An 18564-nucleotide genomic window follows, 5' to 3' on the forward strand; every position below is an offset into this window, starting at 1 on the left:
TTACGCGGCTGATGGAGCGAGTAGGGCCGCAGGGACAGGTGTGGCCTTACGTAGGCATGCCTGGATGCGGCTATGCAATTTTGCGGACCCCTTCAAGACGTCTTTCACTAACTCCCCGTTTGATGGATCATCTCTCTTTGGTCCTCAAGTGAAAGAAACCTTGACTAGGTGCGAAACTGATGGCAAGACCCTTTCTGCCGTCCGTCCGTTTTTCTACTCCTTCTAGGCCTTACCCCAAAGGCCAGAAAGGTGGAAAGATGTGGTTCCGTAAACAATCTCAAGGGACTTCGCCTGACGTACAGAGTTGTTTCCCCGCCAGAGGCAGAGGCGGGAATAACAATGGTAGACGTCGCCCTAGGGGCAGGGGGGGTCCGCAGAACCAGGGCAATCGAGAAGCCTTCTCTGACAAGCCCTTTCAGCATCCCTGAGGTGTTGCCCGACTGCCCACCTTCGGAGGCAGTCGGGGGAAGATTGTCACTGTACCCAGAAGCCTGGCTATCCCTGACTCAAGACAAATGGGTACAGTCCATCATTCCACAAGGCTATTCTATCCCCTTTCTTCGCATTCCAAACCAATCAAAAAAATCCCTTCCAGATGTTCCACCCGCTCAAAGGGATCTAGCGGTTTTGGAAATTTCAAAACTGCTTGCAAAAAGAGCAATTCAGCCAGTTCCAGCAGACCAGCAAGGATCCGGAATCTACTCAAGGTTCTTTTAGTTCCAAAGAAAACAGGGGACTGGAGACCAATTTTGGATCTCAGTATCTTGAACAGATCAGTCAAGAAAACAAGATTTCGGATGGTCACGCTACAATCCATCCTTCCCCTTTTGGGCAAAGGAAACTGGATGTGCTCTATAGACCTTCAGGATGCGTACTATCACATAAAAATGAACAGACGCTCCAGAAGATTCCTCCGCTTCAGGCTGGGAACCAGTCATTTTCAGTTCAGGGCCCTGCCCTTTGGTCTCACCACTGCCCCGGTGTTTACCAAATGCATGGCAGTGGTAGCTTCTCACCTGAGACGACAAGGATTCCAGGTGTTTCCATATTTGGACGACTGGCTCCTCACAGCTCCCACCAAGCATCTCCTTCTGGTGGCCAGAGATTATACCTTTCGCATTTGTCAAAAGTTAGGCATTTCAATAAATTGCGAAAAGTCTGTTTTGTCGCCTTGTCGTGCTATTACTTTCATAGGCGCAAATCTGGACACGGTGGACATGTCTGCGAGACTAACACATCAGAGAATAGCAGACATTCACAAACTGGTCTCACTCCTTTTCAACAACAACAGAATCAAAGCCAGGTTAGTTCTGAAGGTGTTGGGAATTATGGCGGCGGCCATACCTCTGCTTCCGTTAGCAAGATTCCACATGCGGATCCTTCAATGGATGCTCTTCACACAATGGTCATACCAGCAACTTCCAATGTCTCACACCATTATGATCACGCAAGCGTGCAGAAATCATCTCATGTGGTGGATGTCTTCCCTCAGCTCTTGTTGGGAAGACCCTTTGTTCCACCCCCTCCGGTTGCTACTCTGACAACGGATGCCTCCCTGATCGGGTGGGGGGGGCATTATCAGGGCAGGACGGTCCAGGGCACATGGCAACCAAACGAATGCCACTTGCACATAAATGTTCTAGAGATGAGAGCAGTGCTTTTAGCGTTGCAAGCCCTTCAAGACTCTCTTCCCTTGGGAACGATTGAAATCCAGACAGACAATATGTCTGTAGTGTGGTACATCAACAAACAAGGCGGAACCAGGTCATACCCCCTGTGTCGAGAAGCACTCAGACTGTGGCAATGGGCGATTTCTTCTCAGCGATTTCTGATAGCAACGCACATCCCCGGGAAGTCCAATCAAATTGTGGACAAGTTGAGCAGAGCTATTCTCATGCCTCACGAGTGGTCTCTGAAAGACTCTGTTGTGAGAGAAATTTTCCTCAAGTGGGGTCAGCCTTGCTGCGATCTTTTTGCTACTCCCCAAAACAGCAAGTGCAGAGAATTTTTCACTCTATTCCCTTTACCAGGCCAATCCAGCAGAGACGCTCTAGTCCAAGTTTGGCCCCGGGGACTTCTGTATGCATTTCCTCCCTTCCCACTAATCTCTCAAGTGATACAGAAAGCTATCATTCAGAAGGCCTCATTGATCCTCATTGCTCCTTACTGGCCTCGACAGGTGTGGTTCCCCTTTCTACATCAATTTCTATTGGAGCGACCGTGGCATCTGGACCTAGTTCCAGATCTGTTGATCCATCAGTCGGGTCAGTTACATCGCTCCCTCCCCTCTCTGAACCTCACTGCTTAGTTCCTCCAGTTCCAACCTTAGCCAGGCTTCCTCAATTATCTCACTCCGTTCGAAATATTTTGATAGCTTCCCATAAATCTTCCACTCGGAAGATTTATTTGAGTAAGTGGAAACGCTTCACTTATTGGGCTCAAGGAAAGGACATAGATCCTTTCACTGCTTCCATCCAAATAGTCCTTGATTTTCTAGCTGAACTCTTCCATGCAGGTTCATCTCCTTCTACTCTTAAAGTTCAATTGGCAGCTATTTCTAACTTTCATGTAGGTATTTCTGAGTCTGCCTTAATGTCCCACAAGCTTTGCAAAGCCTTTTTGAAAGGAGTTTTTCTTCTCAGACCTCCTATAAGAAATCCTCCTTCTCCTTGGGACCTAAATTTAGTTCTTACTTCTTTGATTCTTCCCCCTTTCGAACCTGCAGCCTCCTGTTCTTTAAAATTGCTATCATGGAAGACTCTCTTTCTGGTAGCTATTACTTCAGCTAGAAGAGTTTCAGAACTTCAAGCACTCAGCTGTCGACCTCCTTATATATTGTTTCATAAGGACAGGGTATCCTTACGAACGAACCCGTCCTTTTGCCTAAGGTAGTCTCGACATCAAATCTAAATCAAAGCATTGACCTCCCTGTCTTTTTTCCAGAATATTCCAATAGGTCTGAACAAAAATTACACTGGCTAGATGTTCATCGTCAGTTGAGGTACTATTTGGATAGAACAAAACAATTCAGAAAATCTGACCAGCTGTTTGTCTCCTATGCAGAAGGCAGAGAGGGATTTTCAGTTTCAAAGGTATCATTATCTAGATGGCTAACATCTCTGATTACCCTTGTATATGAAATTAGACACCAAAAGCTGCCTGATAAACCTAAGGCCCATTCCACCAGAGCTTTGGCTACTTCTTTAGCCTTCCAAGACAGACTGCCTATTGACACTATTTGTGCAGCGGCTACTTGGGCTACTCCTCACACTTTCATTTCTCATTATAAGCTGGATTTAGCTTCTAGGCATAGAGCTAACTTTGGTTCCACTGTTCTCAGGAGTCTGTTCCGTTAGGCAACCCGGGACAAGGTGCTAGGGACGCGGTCCCATCCAGCAAGAATGAAGGCGAGATAGACAACTTAACATATAGAAGTTATGTCCTTACCATAACGTTCCATGTTAGTTGTCTTCTTCTCGCCTTCTTCTTGCGTCCCACCCTCCTGCCCCCTGGCCTGGACAGACCTAGAGGAGTTGTGATTGTGACCTCTCTTTCTACCACCTCTGTACTTAGGTATATGCTCTGCTGTGCATATTTCCTGGATCAGGATGTAGGTCACCCTTCTTTTTCCTTTATTTATAGAGGTGGACTTTGCTACTAATTATTCCATTACTACTATAGGCTGGGCCTAGCTTACAAACGAGATCTGAGGTAACTCACGCCTAGCATTGTGGGATATAAGGGGAGCCTCGAGCCGGTGGAACCAACTCTCGAGCTTTTAGAGTGGCCGGGTCGGAGCCGAGGTCGGCTCCGAACCCATCCAGCAAGAAGAAGGCGAGAAGAAGACAACTAACATGGAACGTTATGGTAAGGACATAACTTCTATTTTTGTTGCAAACTGATTCTCCTACCATTGTGGAAAATGTCACCTAACTGCTGTGCAAGAGTTGTTGCACAGCTGTATGTTGTAGGGGGTATGTGATTAACCCAAAGTGTTCACTCAGAATGCTTTGTAGGATTAAAGACTTGTATTGAGCTGTTGCACTCTTTATTGGGTATTCATGTGATGATGATACTTATGTGACACAGAGAAGGGGTTGAAGATGCAGAGCATAACAAGCTAGTAAAATCTCATCTTTCTCATTCACTTCATAGGTGCTTGAAGAGATAGCAAGTGAAGTGATAAACTGGCTTTGCTGAGTTGAAGTCATTGCTGAATAGTGCTGTGTAAACAAAAATACATAAAGAGTTGACAGTGTCCCTTCTAAGATTACAAGTCTGATAAAGAGAAGAAATCGGTATAGTCTTTGTAACCGTGGACAAACTTTTTCATTTACTTTTTCTTTATTATCATTATGCTTTTGTGACTATTAATCAGCAAATTGTAGAGTTGCATCTCAATGGAAGATCAAAAATATCAGAGTGGAAATTTGTGATATATTATGGGTGAAAAATATAAGAAATACATTTTGCAGTAAAAAGTTTGGCTTTGAAAATGTTGTTTATACTGAAATTAATTTTCTAAGCAATCTGATCTAGGAAGTGAGACTTATTTTTCTGCATTATTTTTTTATGTTAGGTTTAACAGCTTTGAGGAGTGATGAAGTAATTGATCTAATGATTAAAGAGTATCCAAACAAACATGCTGAATATTCTGTTATACTACAAGAAAGGGAACGACAGAGGATCACAGATCGATATAAGGAATACTCTGTAAGTGTCTTTAATAACAGTTTTGTGATTGAAATGTACAGTCTAGTAAATGAAAATAGTTATAGAGAGAAATGCCATAAAATCTAAAATGTTTTCAGCAAATGCAGCAGCAAAACACACAGAAGGTAGAACCTGGTAAAGTTCCTGAATACATCAAGAAAGCTGCCAAGAGAGCTGCAGAATTCAACAGCAATTTGAACAGAGAGCGAATGGAAGAGAGAAGAGCATATTTTGACTTGCAGACACATGTAAGACACTGATCTTTTTTTCTTATTTTTTGATCTTTGAAATTAAACTTGCTTAAATAAGTAGAAAAAATCTGAGCTTCTTCGATCAGATTTGTTTAACAGGTCACTGGAACTGACTTAGGAGTACATTTTAGGTTTTAAAATCAAGATATTTGGCATGTTATTTTGTGTCATGAGGTGTGCCTGATTTGTTGTTTTCCTGAAAAGGTAAGGCCCATCTCCATAGAAAGGTTTGGGTATCTTTCAGGGAAGGCCCAATCAAATATGCGTTCTTGAGTCAAGTTATACATAAACCATATAATTTACTAAAATGTTGTAATAGAAAGTACTGTGCTCTACCAAGTAGTGTAAACAGCAGTTATATATTTGGCCAGACTACTCTAGACTGGGCAGTCATGTTGCTGCCTACTGATTCAGATATGCTTTATCAGGACCAAAAGTACCCCCAATAAGATCAGGAGAGTGAATATTGTATTCCATCTAGTACCACTTATTTCTAAATGTGTTTATTTATGATGCTTAGTGTGCCACTATTTTGTGTTTTCTTGGAATACTTTGACCTTGGTTATCATATGAGAAACGGTAAATCGATGGAGTTCTGGGGACTAGTCATTTAAGACAACTGAAGCAAGTGTTTTCTGACTGGCTGTTAGCATTCTTCTGTTGTTTATATTTCCAGTCCATTTTGCTGGGGTGCTTTGAAGTGAACAACAATGCTGCTGCTGCCTAGTGATTGAGTCTTGCTTTACCAGATTTCACCTAAAAGCAGACCCACCAAGATCACGGAAGTGAATCTTTCAAGTGTGTTTACCATGTAGTGATATTGTATTACATTTCTTGATTTGTGATACTTTTTAGTGTGCCAGTGTTTTCTTTACATTTAAAATACTTTGGTCTTGTTTGCCTTGTGAGGGAAAGAAGTGTGGGTGTTGGTATAATGGTCAAGGTACTTGCATCACAAACACAAGGTACAGGATTTGATTCTGAAATGGGATAATTGGCTAAGATTAGAATGGCTCACAAGGCAGCCGACACTGGATTTTTAAATGAAGCAGTAAAATGCAAAGTTGTTTGCAAGCAAACAACCTCTGCATTAGGTTTACTTCAATTTAGTGACATTGTAGCTCAAGGGCAAGAGTTGTGGTATAGTCTTGCAAACATAAATTGCTGGTGTTCTGGGTGTCTAGTGAGCCCAGGCATTGAAACAAGTGGCTTTCTAACTGGCCATTAGCTTTTTTTTTCGGTATCCATGTTTACTGTGAGCCAGGCTTTCCATCTCCGTGTCTTCTTTCCAGAACTTGGCATGAGGGAGAATGAGGAAGAATGGATCCTTCTCGCTCTGGATGGCCATTGACAACTCTGATATTGTCTTGACAGAACTAAAACCTGCAGAAATTCATTTGAGTTATTCATTTCGTATGACGGTAAGAAATTAGAAAACGTGTCAAAACAGAATTTCCAAATGGTTGCCCTATGCATTTCCTTTTGTATTCTCATCATAAGTCATCAGTTCCAGGACAGGTCAACAATCTACTAGGGCCTGGGCTTTATTCAGTGACTGTTTGAAAGGGGTGGACTCGAGAAATATTCTATAGGTAGAATCTTTGTCCTTTGTACATGCTTTTGCAAAGCACTACAAGCTCAATTCCTTTTCCAGGTCTAGGAAAGGCTTTGCTAGGACCATTCTCCAGGGTCTTCTGGACTTTCATCCATCATCCTCCCTTTGGTATTCTACCCATATAGCTCAGGCTACTGCATCTGTGATCAAATGATGGACATATTGCAGTTGTGTAAGTAAACTTAACAGTAGACGTTCGAGTGATCACTGTTCAGCAGCTGCTCCAGATATACCCCCTTTATTTTGTGTGTGTGTGTATAATATATATATATATATATATATATATATATTTTTTTTTTTGTGTGTGTGCGTGCGCGCACTAGGATGAGAACTTGTATTATTTTTACCTAGCATTGTCATCTTTCTGTGCTCTAGTCTGCCTCTTTCAGTTGACATGAAAGCTGTGATGGGCTTGGCACCTACAACACTGGTTTTTCTCCTTGCTCTCCTTTAGATTCCAATGGTCTGGGCACATGGAAGGTGCCGTTAACCTTTGGAAGCTGGTCAGCTGTTATATCCTAGACAGAACATAATCCATGTAACTTAGGTTATTGCAGTAGTGATCATTCAAACATCTCTGTTTACTTACACAACTGTACTCTTGTTTTTGGCCTTATTGACTCTTCTGGGCTACGCTGCCTGCCTACGGATTCTCCTCCTCTGCTTACCTATGGAGCAGCGCACAAAAAGAAGAAATTTACAAAGAAGTCTTTCAGGGTTTGTCTTCCTACTTCTTCTTTGCCTCAGCTTTTAGTGAGTAAAAGTGCTGTGGCCGATCTTCGATGTCCTTCAAGGATGCATCTGCAGTCATCACATATGGGTTGTCCTGCCTCAGGCAGCCCTTCGGTCGGCCGGATTCCAAAGTCTGGGTCTGGCCTCGGCTGATGTCGCACTTTCCCCGACGTCAGAGCGTCTGGGGTATAAAAGCATCAGCCGACGCCATTTTCCTCCGTCTTTCTTGCCGCGTGGTGCCCGAAGCAGAAGCAGTTCGCAAGTGCCAGTCGGCCAGCTCCTGTGATTCAGCTACCGAAGACTTCGAAAAAGCTAAGTATCCCGTTGGGGACTCTCAATTGCCTCAGCCGATGTCAGATAAAATTAATAATTGTTTAACTTGTGGGAAACAAATACCTCATAAGGCTTTCCACTCTTACTGCCTCCCCTGCCTAGGCCCAGACCACAACGTCTCGGCCTGTTCAGCCTGTGCTTCCTTCAACCGACGAACTCTTAGACGTCGGTCGGAGTTTGCAGAGGAATTCTTTGGGGCTAGTTTTGCTTACAAGATGCCGTCGGAGACTCCGACTTCGCATTTAGTTAAGAAACGGAAGGACAAGGACCGACACACGCGGGCCGCGGTTTCGGCTGAAACCACGGTTAGGCCTACCGCGAGTGTCTCGGTCTCGGCTGAAACCGAGTCCGTGGTACTTCCGATTACCGAAACCACACAACCGAATACCTCGGCCCCGGAGGCCCCGGCCGAGTCGGTTATTGAATTACCTTCTGAAACTGGTGTCCAGGAACCTTCCGACACCATTCCTTTAGACAAGTCTACTCCTGCACGTGGTGCAGCCAGACCTCCTGCATCCATGTCCATTAAGGCTTTCTCTAGGGCTAAAGCTGCTAAACTTACTAAAGCTTTGCCTCCCAAAGTTACCTCTCAGAGACCTTCTACTGGCTCACAGATTCTTAGCTTAGCGGAGGATCTTATCTCCTTAATTAGAGGTTCTCAACCTCATCCGGACAGGGGCTCTCAACCACCTCCAGACAAAAGGCCCAGGGTTGAGCCCTCTGACCCCCACTCCTCAGATGAGTCCACTGATGGCTCTACTCTGTCAGACCACCAGGAGGAGGCTTATTCGGCCTATGAGGATTCTGATGCTGAAGAAACTATTCCCTCGGCCTCCCCTCCTGAAGAGTTTTCCTTTGGAGAGACATTACACTCTGAGAGAACATTTTCAATGGCAGGGTCAGGAATTCTCTGATTCTAGAAAGAGATTAAGGACCTTTTTACATTTACCTCAGCATAGGCCTTTAGCTATACCGCCTGTTTTGAATGTTATTGATGATGTGTACTCTGATGCTAGTACAGCCCCTGACTCTCTCCCTCCAGCTCCTGCCAAACCTGATAGGTACTACAGGGTCCCGGACTCACATCTACACCTGTACAAGGCCCACTCTGCTGATCCAGAAACTATTTCCCAGGGCCCAAAAGGGGTTGCAGCTGCCACTGCTAGAAATCCTCTACCCTCTGAAAGGGAGTCCAGAGCTTTAGAGAGATGGGGTAAGAAAGTGTATACTTCTGCAACTCTTTCCATGAGGGCATTCAATTGTCAATTTCATATGATACAGTACCAAGAGTATTTGTTAGATGAATTGCATAAGAAACTATCTTCTTCTGAACCCCTTGATCGCAAATCCCTTCAGGATCTGGTACATAACTCCCAGCAGGTTAGTAACCATTTCTTGCAGTGTGGTTATGATGCATTGGAAGCTTCATGTAGGTCAGCTATGACAGGTGCAGTCATACGTAGGCATGCCTGGCTGAAGGAACAGTCTCTGCCAGACCATGTTAAAGCTAAGCTTTTGGATGCTCCTATGGAAAAGCAAAAATTATTTGGTTCCACGGCTCAAGAGGTCTTAAAGAAATTTGAAGAAAAGGCAAAATCTGTGCAAACAGTCAAAGACTTTCTGCAAGTCCAACCACTGAGATTCAGCAGAAATTGGCCTACTAAGAATTGGTCCTTTACAGACTCAGACAGATCTCAGAGAGGCAGGAATAGGCGTGCCAGAGGTAGAGGGCAAGCTAGAGGCTCCTACAGAGGCCGTGAATGGCAGCCTCCCAACCAGAGAGGTAGTGCAGGAACTACAACTGCTACACCAGGACAGACTCAATGACTTTGTTTTGACTCCACCGACCAGGGCTCAATTAGAAGCACCTTTGGGCAGAAAGCTTTCTTTATTTTCAAAAAATTGGCACAGCATTACAAGGGACACATGGACACTGCAAATAATAGACAAAGGATACAGGTTCCATTTCCACACATTGCCAAAAAGAAAAGGCATGCCAGACCTGCCACCAAATCAGAGGGCAGAGGCTTTGAAACAAATTTCCAACTTAATACAAATGAAAGCTATAGAAAAGGTACCTCTTTCAGAACAAGGCCAAGGATTTTACTCCAGATTATTCCTTGTTCCAAGAAAAGAAAATCAATGGAGGCCTATTCTCGACTTGTCCGCACTGAATACTTACCTCATTGTGCCAAAATTCAAAATGCTGACTGTACAGCAACTCCTTCCCATGCTGGACAAGTGGTCTTGGCTGGTGACTCTAGACCTCAAGGAGGCATACCTGCATGTCCCTATCAGACAAAGTTGCAGAAGACACCTCAGATTTCTTGCAGGGTCAGAGCATTATCAATTCTCAGAATTGCCCTTTGGCTTATCTACTGTGCCCAGAGTATTCACGAAATGCCTGGCTTCAGTAATTGCACACTGCAGACTTCAGGGGATTCAAATTTACCCATATCTGGACGACTGCCTTATACAAGCGGACAGCAAGCAAACTTTGTTAAAGGACTTGGATTATGCCATCCACCTACTGCAGGCCTTGGGATATACAGTCAGCATCCACAAATCATCCCAAAGAATAACTTTTCTGGGTGCGGATCTAGACACAACCACCCAAATGGCCTTTCTCACAGAAGAAAAACAAAAACAACTACCGGATTACTTCAAGAATCTGACAAGACAAACTCAGCTGACTGCAAGGAAAATCTTGCAGACCCTGGGTTACATGGCATCTTGCATTCTTCTGATCCCACAAGCAAGGCTGCATATGAGAAAATTACAATGGTACCTGAGGAGTTTATGGACTCAGCACAGTCACAGCTTAGAAACTTTGATCCCACTCATTCCATGCCTCCAAAAGGAATTTCTGTGGTGGGCTCAAGCCTGCCAGTCGAACAGTGGGTTGCCCTTCAGCAAGCCAAGAGCCAACCAAACCATCACTACGGATGCTTCAGACCAAGGTTGGGGAGCACACATGGAGGGCAGATGTATCCAAGGGCTATGGTCACAAAGAGAGCTGCGCATGCACATAAACCAAAAGGAAATGCTGGCAGTGATACAAGCAATCGAGGCCTTCAAACTTTTTCTTCATAAAGGCCACCTACTCATAAGGACAGACAACACCACAGTTATGTGGTACATAAACAAGCAAGGAGGCACCCATTCCTACCCTCTTTGCAGACTGGCAATGAATCTATGGGAACTTTCCTTGAAACTCAATATACAGCTGCAGTCCCAGTTCGTGCCAGGGAAAGATAATATACTGGCAGACAGCTTAAGCAGAAATATCATGGATGCTGCACCCAGACATCTTCTTACTCATAACACAATCATGAGGAAGGCCGGAAATAGACCTGTTCGCCTCCCCCCACAATCATCAACTGAAGAAATTCTGCTCAAGGACATACCACCCACAAGCATGGAAAGTGGACGCTCTCTCTTTCAGCTGGAAAGCTCTAACAGTGTATGCTTTTCCACCTCTCCCATTAATGACCAAAGTCTTACTGAAGATCAGGACAGAGCAGCCCAGAGTGATTCTGATAGCTCCAAACTGGCCAAGACAGCACTGGTACCCACTGTTAAAGAGCATGTCACAGACGAAACCGTGGCCTCTCCCCCTATGGCCACTTCTACTGACGCAGCACAATTTCAAGACTCTGCATTCCAACCTGAAAACCTTGCAGCTAACTGCCTGGAAAATACCATGACTCCTCCTCAGGATAAGCTATCCCAGAGAGTGAAGGATATTATTATGGAAGCTCGATGGGATGGCCTTCCACAAGGAAGGCATATTCAGCAAAATGGAAAAGATTTCACACTTGGAACACAACAAAGGGCCTAGATGTGACAGTGATGAACATGGCACATATACTGGAATATTTGGCAGAATTGTTCCACAACGGCCTATCTTACTCTTCCATTAAGATACATGCCTCAGCAATTTCAGCAGAATACAATGTTAATCCACCTGTCTTCTCTCATCCTCGCCTGAGACAGTTTCTAAGAGGAATCAAAAACATCAATCCTCCAAGGAAACCACCTCTACCTACTTGGGACCTTAACTTCGTGTTGGAAAAACTAACACTTCCTCCCTTTGAACCAGCAGCATCTGCAGATCTACAGTTTCTGTCTTGGAAAACTGCCTTCCTTCTGGCCATAACCTCAGCAAGAAGAGTATCTGAGTTACAAGCTCTAATGGCAGTACAGCCATTTCTTATCTATCATCAGGACAGAGTTTCATTGAGAACCAATCCTACATTTATGCCAAAGGTGGTATCCAGGGTATCTTTGAACCAAGCTATTCACTTGCCTACATTCTTCCCACAACCACAAAATAAAGGGGAGAATCTTCTGCACACCCTGGACATACACAGACAGTTGCGCTACTACTTGGACAGAACTAAAAGTTACAGAAAGACTGACCAGCTGTTTGTAGCATATGCTGCTGGGGAACAAGGAAAAGCAATTTCCAAACAGACAGTTTCAAAATGGATAGGAAATTGCATTTGTTTTTGTTACTCCTTTCATGGAAAAACTGTGCCAGCTGACATTAGACCTCATTCCACGAGAGCCACAGCCACCACCACAGCCTTCCTAAGAGGGGTGGCTACCAAGGACATTTTAGAAGCTGCTACATGGAGCTCCGTGCATACATTTGCCAAGCATTACAATTTACCTTTATACTCCAGATCCAGAGCAGGCTTTGCTACGGCAGTCCTGCAGGGTATCTTAGCTACACCATCCTTTACTTAGTACCTCCACCCCCAGATTGGCTATGGTATTCTACCCATATGTGATGACTGCAGATGCATCCTTGAAGGACATAGTACAGTTTTGTACCTACCATAAATGTAGATGTCCGAGGTTTACCCTCCCTCCTTCCCCTCTGTGGTATACTTCTTGGGTACTTACCCCTCTTATAGCTAGCTGGGGGGATCTATTATGGTGTATTTGTTTTTATAGTACTGTGCATGTTTGGATTTGTTTTTGCAATGCATATCTCCAAATTTTAGCCTTCCTTAGAGGGCACCTGGCATCTGGGGCAAGAAAAACTGAGGAAAATGGCGTCAGCTGATGCTTTTATACCCCAGACGCCTGACGCCGGGAAAGTGCGACATCAGCCGAGGCCAGACCCAGACTTTGGAATCCGCCGATCAAGGGCTGCCTGAGGCAGGACAACCCATATGTGATGACTGCAGATGCATACCTATCGGGCATCTACATTTATGGTAGGTACAAAACTGTACTTTCCTCGGACCACCCATCTTCATCCCCCCTGTCCTCTTACTGTAGTATTAGGAGCCACCAAAGACTGGTGGATTAGCAGCATACTCTGCAGCTGTAGGGAAACACAGGGTGGGGCAAGGAGAAACACGTTTATTGATAACTGGGAAAGGGGCATGAGAAAGGGCTTCACTTGGCCAGGAGGGGGTGGTGGAAGTTGGGACCACTGAGTTGATGACAAAAACTTTCAACATTTTGTCTTCTGTATGTATAGGTAGAGCAGATTTACTGGATTTTGATAAGGAGTTGATTTCTGCTTTTTCCAAGACCAAGTCAAACCTAAGGTAGGAAAAGAATATCCAGTCAGTAGAACAAATCGGTACAGGGGAGGGGGTTTTACTTCAGAAGATTCTTCTCAATCTGAACATTCTGATTCTGAAGAAAGCATGGCTTCAGATTTCCCTACTGAAGAAATATTTCACTGATATTTTATCTAACATGAATAAGGTTTTTCAGTGGGCGCAGAGTGAAGCCTGTGTGGCACAGAAAATGTATTATGGTTTAACAGAGTTACAGATGCCTAAAGCTACAGCCATTCCTTCTGAGTTCTCAGGTCCTGTCCGGACATTAGATTAGCAGGACTGGTGCACTTAGTGCTCACTAGTTACTGCGGCAAACTCCTCAGAAGGTTGAATTCTTCTCTACTCATAATCTCTGCTGCTGTGAGTCCCCCAGATTTCACTTTTGCCTGCTAGACAATAACTTCTCAGTCAGAGCTCAAGTGTATAGAGAGACTTTTCACTGCTATGTAAGTACAGCAAATTTGATTTTCCTTTTGTGCTGTCCTTGTACTATCCTTGCTGAGCAATTTAAACTTTCCATAGCCTTTATTGCTCCCTTTCTAAAACTTGCCTTTTGTTTTGTTCCCCCCTCTCTGTCTGGTCATTTCTGTGGAGCTCGGCCCTCTTTTTATTTCACACTAGTCTGGGGTTTTGTGCTGTTGCATGGAATTTTAAAAAAGAAGAAGAGAGAGAGAAAAAGATAAAATATTTATTCTTAGTTAATTTTTAATGGGTTTGTGTTTAAGTGAGTATGGAAAGAGACTAAACAAGTAGTGAGTAATATATTTAAGAAATGGAAACAACCTCGCTATGATCTTTTTGATTTGCCATTCAACACCAGGTGCTCATTCTTTTTCAGCAAAGTTCCTCCAGAAGGGGCAGCCACCAAAGGAGATGCATTGTCCTGTGATTGGACCCTGGTCTCCTTTATGACTCCCACTGCTTCTGTTGATCCCAGGACCACTCCAGACAGGCAAAGATTGCAAGGCCAAGCTTATTCTCACAGCGCCATTCTAGCCATCTCAGAAATGGTGTCCCTTGCTGTGCATCATCTTAAGGAAGGAAAAGACCTTAGAGTTCTGCTTTATTGTCTTTCCCTTTCTAGATGCCTCACCTGGACATTTACTCCCTCAGTCTTACTCCTTGATTTATCCACTTCCCGTGAAGGCTAGGAACCCTAAGTCTCATCCAAAAGTGGTAGATTTCATTAGACCTTCCAGGAAGGTTATACCAAAAATATTTACAAGGGTAAATGGAAGAAGTTCATCTTGTGGGCCCCGAACAAGCACATTTCCTCAATATTGGTGTCATTAGGGGAAGTTCTGACATTCCTTTTTTTTTTTTTTTTTTTTTTTTTTTTTTTAATACCTTTATTGAATTATCACATAAGGCATAGACAAACATACATTAGCAATAAAGAAAACAAACCATCTGAAGTAGTTGACTTCATTTGATCATCAACCTGTGGGTTTCGGATCCAGATCAGATCCGAGACAGCAGTTTTACCAGCATCTGATCTGAGCTCCAGGCTCCTCCCCTTACCCATAACATCCCTCCATCTCCTTCCTTCCCTCAGGTCTCGTTTGCCACGACTTTGCCAAGCAGCGTGGTAGGTGCTTTTTCAGATAGTTTTTGGGTGTTTGTGTTGCTGGTAGTGACAGGTAGGTTTCCTTTTCCTTGCTTAACCTCCCCTTCATTTTTCATAGTGTTTTTTCCCTTAAAAAAAAAAAAAAGAGAGAGAGTAGAAAAGTTTAGCATAGTAGTAGTTAGAGTAGGCCTATCTCTTCTCCTTATTGTTAGTCAGTGGATGCGAGTGTGTGTGTGTGTGTGTGTGTGTGTGTGTGTGTGTGTGTGGTGGTCAGGTTAGGGCTTTGTGCCTGTTGCCTTAACTTTATTACAAAATGGCAGGTCATCAGTCTAAGCTGGTTTTCAGGAAATGCACAGAGTGTGGCCATAAGTCATCTCCGGCTGATAGCCACACTCTGTGTGTGATGTATTTAGGGGCTTCCCATCTTTCGACAGAATGCTCAATTTGTGTGGGATTTAACCCCAGGGCCCTGAAGGATCGCAGGGCAAAACTAATCCTTAAAGGACTTCTTCCTGCTACGGAGGCGGCTGCCTCCACTTCTCATACAGTCACGGCTGTGACTACTTCTTCCTCATCCACAATCTGTTCCCCTCCCTCCCAGGCCAGAGCTCAAACTCCTGTTCATAGGTCTGCAGATAGGGAGCATAGGAGAGAGAAGGGAAAAGACAAAGAGAAAGACAAGGGGAGGAAGAGATCCCTGGACCGATCGGATCCAGTGGGTCCTCCTCCAAAGCAACAGTTGGTTACTAGACCAGTTTCTCCTCAACTCCACTCACCCAGATTCTCGCCAGAGCCGGAGGAGCCTAGACCTTCTTCCAAGGCTTCTGCACATCGACCCTCCTGGTTGGCATCGGTGGCCTCGTCGTGTTCCTCCAGAAGTTTGAGAGAGGCAGACATGGACAAAATGATGCAAAGGTTTATTTGCACCCAGATTCAGATGGGGGTCTTGCCAGCCCCCTCTCCCTTCTTTGCCCCGATATCTCCTTCTCCAGTCCGACCCTCTGTATCGGCATTTATGGATCCGAGAGGTCCTGGAGTCAGAGGGTCGGCTCCGATGGTACGGAATACCTTGACTCTGGCCGTTATTTTGAGTGCGTTGGACCTGACTAGTTCGTACCTGAGCAGCACTCAGAGCCGAAGCCTGGGCGTCAGATCCGAGGGGTTGAGCTGTTCCGGTCAGGGCCCTCTCCTTGGTATCTTGGCTCTGGTGGGCTCGGCTCCGATCCCCCCATCGGATCCGGGGAGAGAAGCTTCCTTATTTGTTTCCCGGGAGTCTCTCTCTCTCTCTGCTTTCGACATGGTGGAAAGGGTTCTCTCCAGCGGATCGAGACCCCTGACCATCTCCTCAGACTCTGCCCTGACTCCTTTGCCTCTGGGCGTGTCTTCAGCCATTTTGCCCATGCAGGGACAGCCCATGCTCGATGTGCCCCAGACTGTTCCCCTCGTGGAACCACAGGTAGTTTGTGAGCCTTCTCCGTTGAGCCCCACTGAAGAGGCTCATCACAAATGCAAGTACAAGAGGAGGCACTTGGACTCCTCCCCAGAGTCCCTCACCGAGGACACCAATTTGGAGGAAGGGGAAGGCTGTTCATTGTGTTTCACTGTTGCAGTCATAACTGTAGGGTGCTCCTGCCGGCAGGCAGCCCGAGGTCGGCCAGAATCCCAAAGTCTGGGTCCGGTGTCGGCTGTACAAGCCAGTACCCTGACGTCAGTACGCTCTGGTACATAGCCCTCAGCTGACGCCATCTTCTCCAGTCTTTCTTGCCGTGCGGTGGAAAGCAGCTCGCAAGTCGTTGGTTGGCGATTTTCGAACATCACTATTTCAAAGGCAAAGGCAAAGACAAAGACTCCTGTTAAGTCCAAAGCTCCTGCTCAAGCTACTTCTGAATCTACTCCCCGGACACAGAAGCAATTGTTAAGGATGGCTGAAGATTTGCTAACTATGATTAGGGGTTCTCACCCCCCCCCCCGAGAAAAGGCCTCGACAGGATGTTCCTATGGATTCCTCTGACCAGGCTTCTATATCTTCTGTCTCTTCCTCTGATCAGGAATATTCTTTTCCTCCTTATGAGGATTCGGATGCTGAGGACTCCTTGCCCTCTGCCTCTCCGCCTGAAGATTTTTCTTTTGGGGAAACCTTACATGAGATGAGGGAACATTTTCATTGGGAAGGTTAGGATTATTCTGCTTCCAAGAAGAGGCTTAGAGAATTCCTTCTTCTTCCTCAACATAGGCCTTTGGCTATCCCTCCTGTTCTTGACATTGTGGATGATGCTTTTCCGAGGCTAATTTGAATCCTGACTCCATGCCTCCTGCTCCCTCTAAGCCTGATAGGTTTTATAGGGTTCCTGAGTCTCATTTGTTCTTGTTTAAGAATCCTTCTGCAGATCCTGAAACTATATCTCAGGGCTCTAAGGCTGCTAAAGTTGCTACTTCTAAGAATCCTATTCCCCCTGAGAAGGATTCTCGTGCCTTAGACAGGTGGGGTAAAAAGGTATATACTTCTGCTACCCTCTCTGTTAGGGCTTTAAATTGCCAGTTTCATATGTTTAAGTATCAGCAATTTCTTTTGTCTGTTTTAAAGCAAAAGCTTGCCTCCCTTCCTGCATGTGCAGAAGATAAGGAACTTCAGGATGTATTGCATGCAACTGAACAAACATAGCTTGCATTGTGGTTTTGATGCTTTGGATGCTTCTTGCAGGGCCGCAGCCTCTGGTACTGTTATCAGGAGACATGCATGGCTTCGTGAGCAAAGTTTACCTGAACAGGTTAAGGCTAAATTATTAGATGCCCCTGTTCGGCATGATGTTCTTTTTGGATTTAAAGCTGAGGAGGTTATTAAAAAGATGGAAGAAAAGGCAAAATCTATGCAAACTGTGAAAGATTTCTTGCAAGTTCGGCCTCCTAGATTTTCCAGGAATTGGCCCTCCAAAAATTGGTCCTTTCCCACGTCTGACAGGCCTCAAAGGGGAAGATATAGACACTCCAGAGGTCGTGGCCAAGCTCAGGCCTCCTACAGATCGAGACAATGGACTGCTTCTTCACCTAGAAGGGGAGAAGACAGATCCCAATCTCAAAGGAAGCAAACTCAATGACTCTCTCGGTTGGGCTACAGGACCTCTTTACCTGGATGCCCCTCTCGGAGGAAAACTTTCTCTTTTTTACAGAAATTGGACTCCTATTACCCAGGACAAATGGGTACTGGACATGATTTTAAAAGGCTACAAATTCCACTTTCATACCTTGCCAATGGCTTTCGGTTGGCCAGATCTGCCAAAACATCAATGGTCAGAGGCCTTAAATCAAGTGGATGCTCTTCTGGCCATGAGAGCCATAGAGCCTGTTCCACTCTCAGAGATGGGAAAAGGTTTTTATTCAAGACTGTTTCTGGTTGCAAGAAAGCAAAGCTCATGGAGACGTATTCTGGACCTTTCTGTGTTAAACACCTTTTTGGAAATTCCAAAATTCAAGATGCTTGCTCTGCAGCAGCTGATTCCAATGCTCTCTCAGGACGCCTGGATGGTGACATTGGAACTAAAGGAAGCTTATTTACACATTCCCATCAGGCAGGAACGCAGGAAATTCCTCAGGTTCAAGGCAGGCTCGAGACACTTTCAATTCTCTGTACTGCCCTTTGCTTTATCTACTGCGCCCAGAGTCTTTACCAAGTGCCTGGCACCAGTAGTGGCTTATTGCAGACTCCAGGGGATTCAGATTTACCCCTATTTGGACGATTGCCTTATTCAGGCAGACAGCAAGGATCTTTTA

General features: G+C 45.0%; 1 protein-coding gene across 1 annotated transcript in view; it reads left to right on the plus strand.

Moving 5' to 3' along the window:
* PHF10 (PHD finger protein 10) overlaps positions 1–18564 on the plus strand; it is a 539251-nt gene that overhangs the window by 267757 nt on the left and 252930 nt on the right. The window contains exons 5-6 of the mRNA XM_044067805.1: positions 4580–4713; positions 4812–4961. Coding sequence (XP_043923740.1) covers positions 4580–4713; positions 4812–4961 — 284 coding nt within the window. The remainder of the gene's footprint in view (positions 1–4579; positions 4714–4811; positions 4962–18564) is intronic.

This window comes from Protopterus annectens, chromosome 1.part0, assembly GCF_019279795.1.
Source record: "Protopterus annectens isolate FY-2018-M chromosome 1.part0, PAN1.0, whole genome shotgun sequence".
Taxonomy (NCBI): domain Eukaryota; kingdom Metazoa; phylum Chordata; order Ceratodontiformes; family Protopteridae; genus Protopterus; species Protopterus annectens.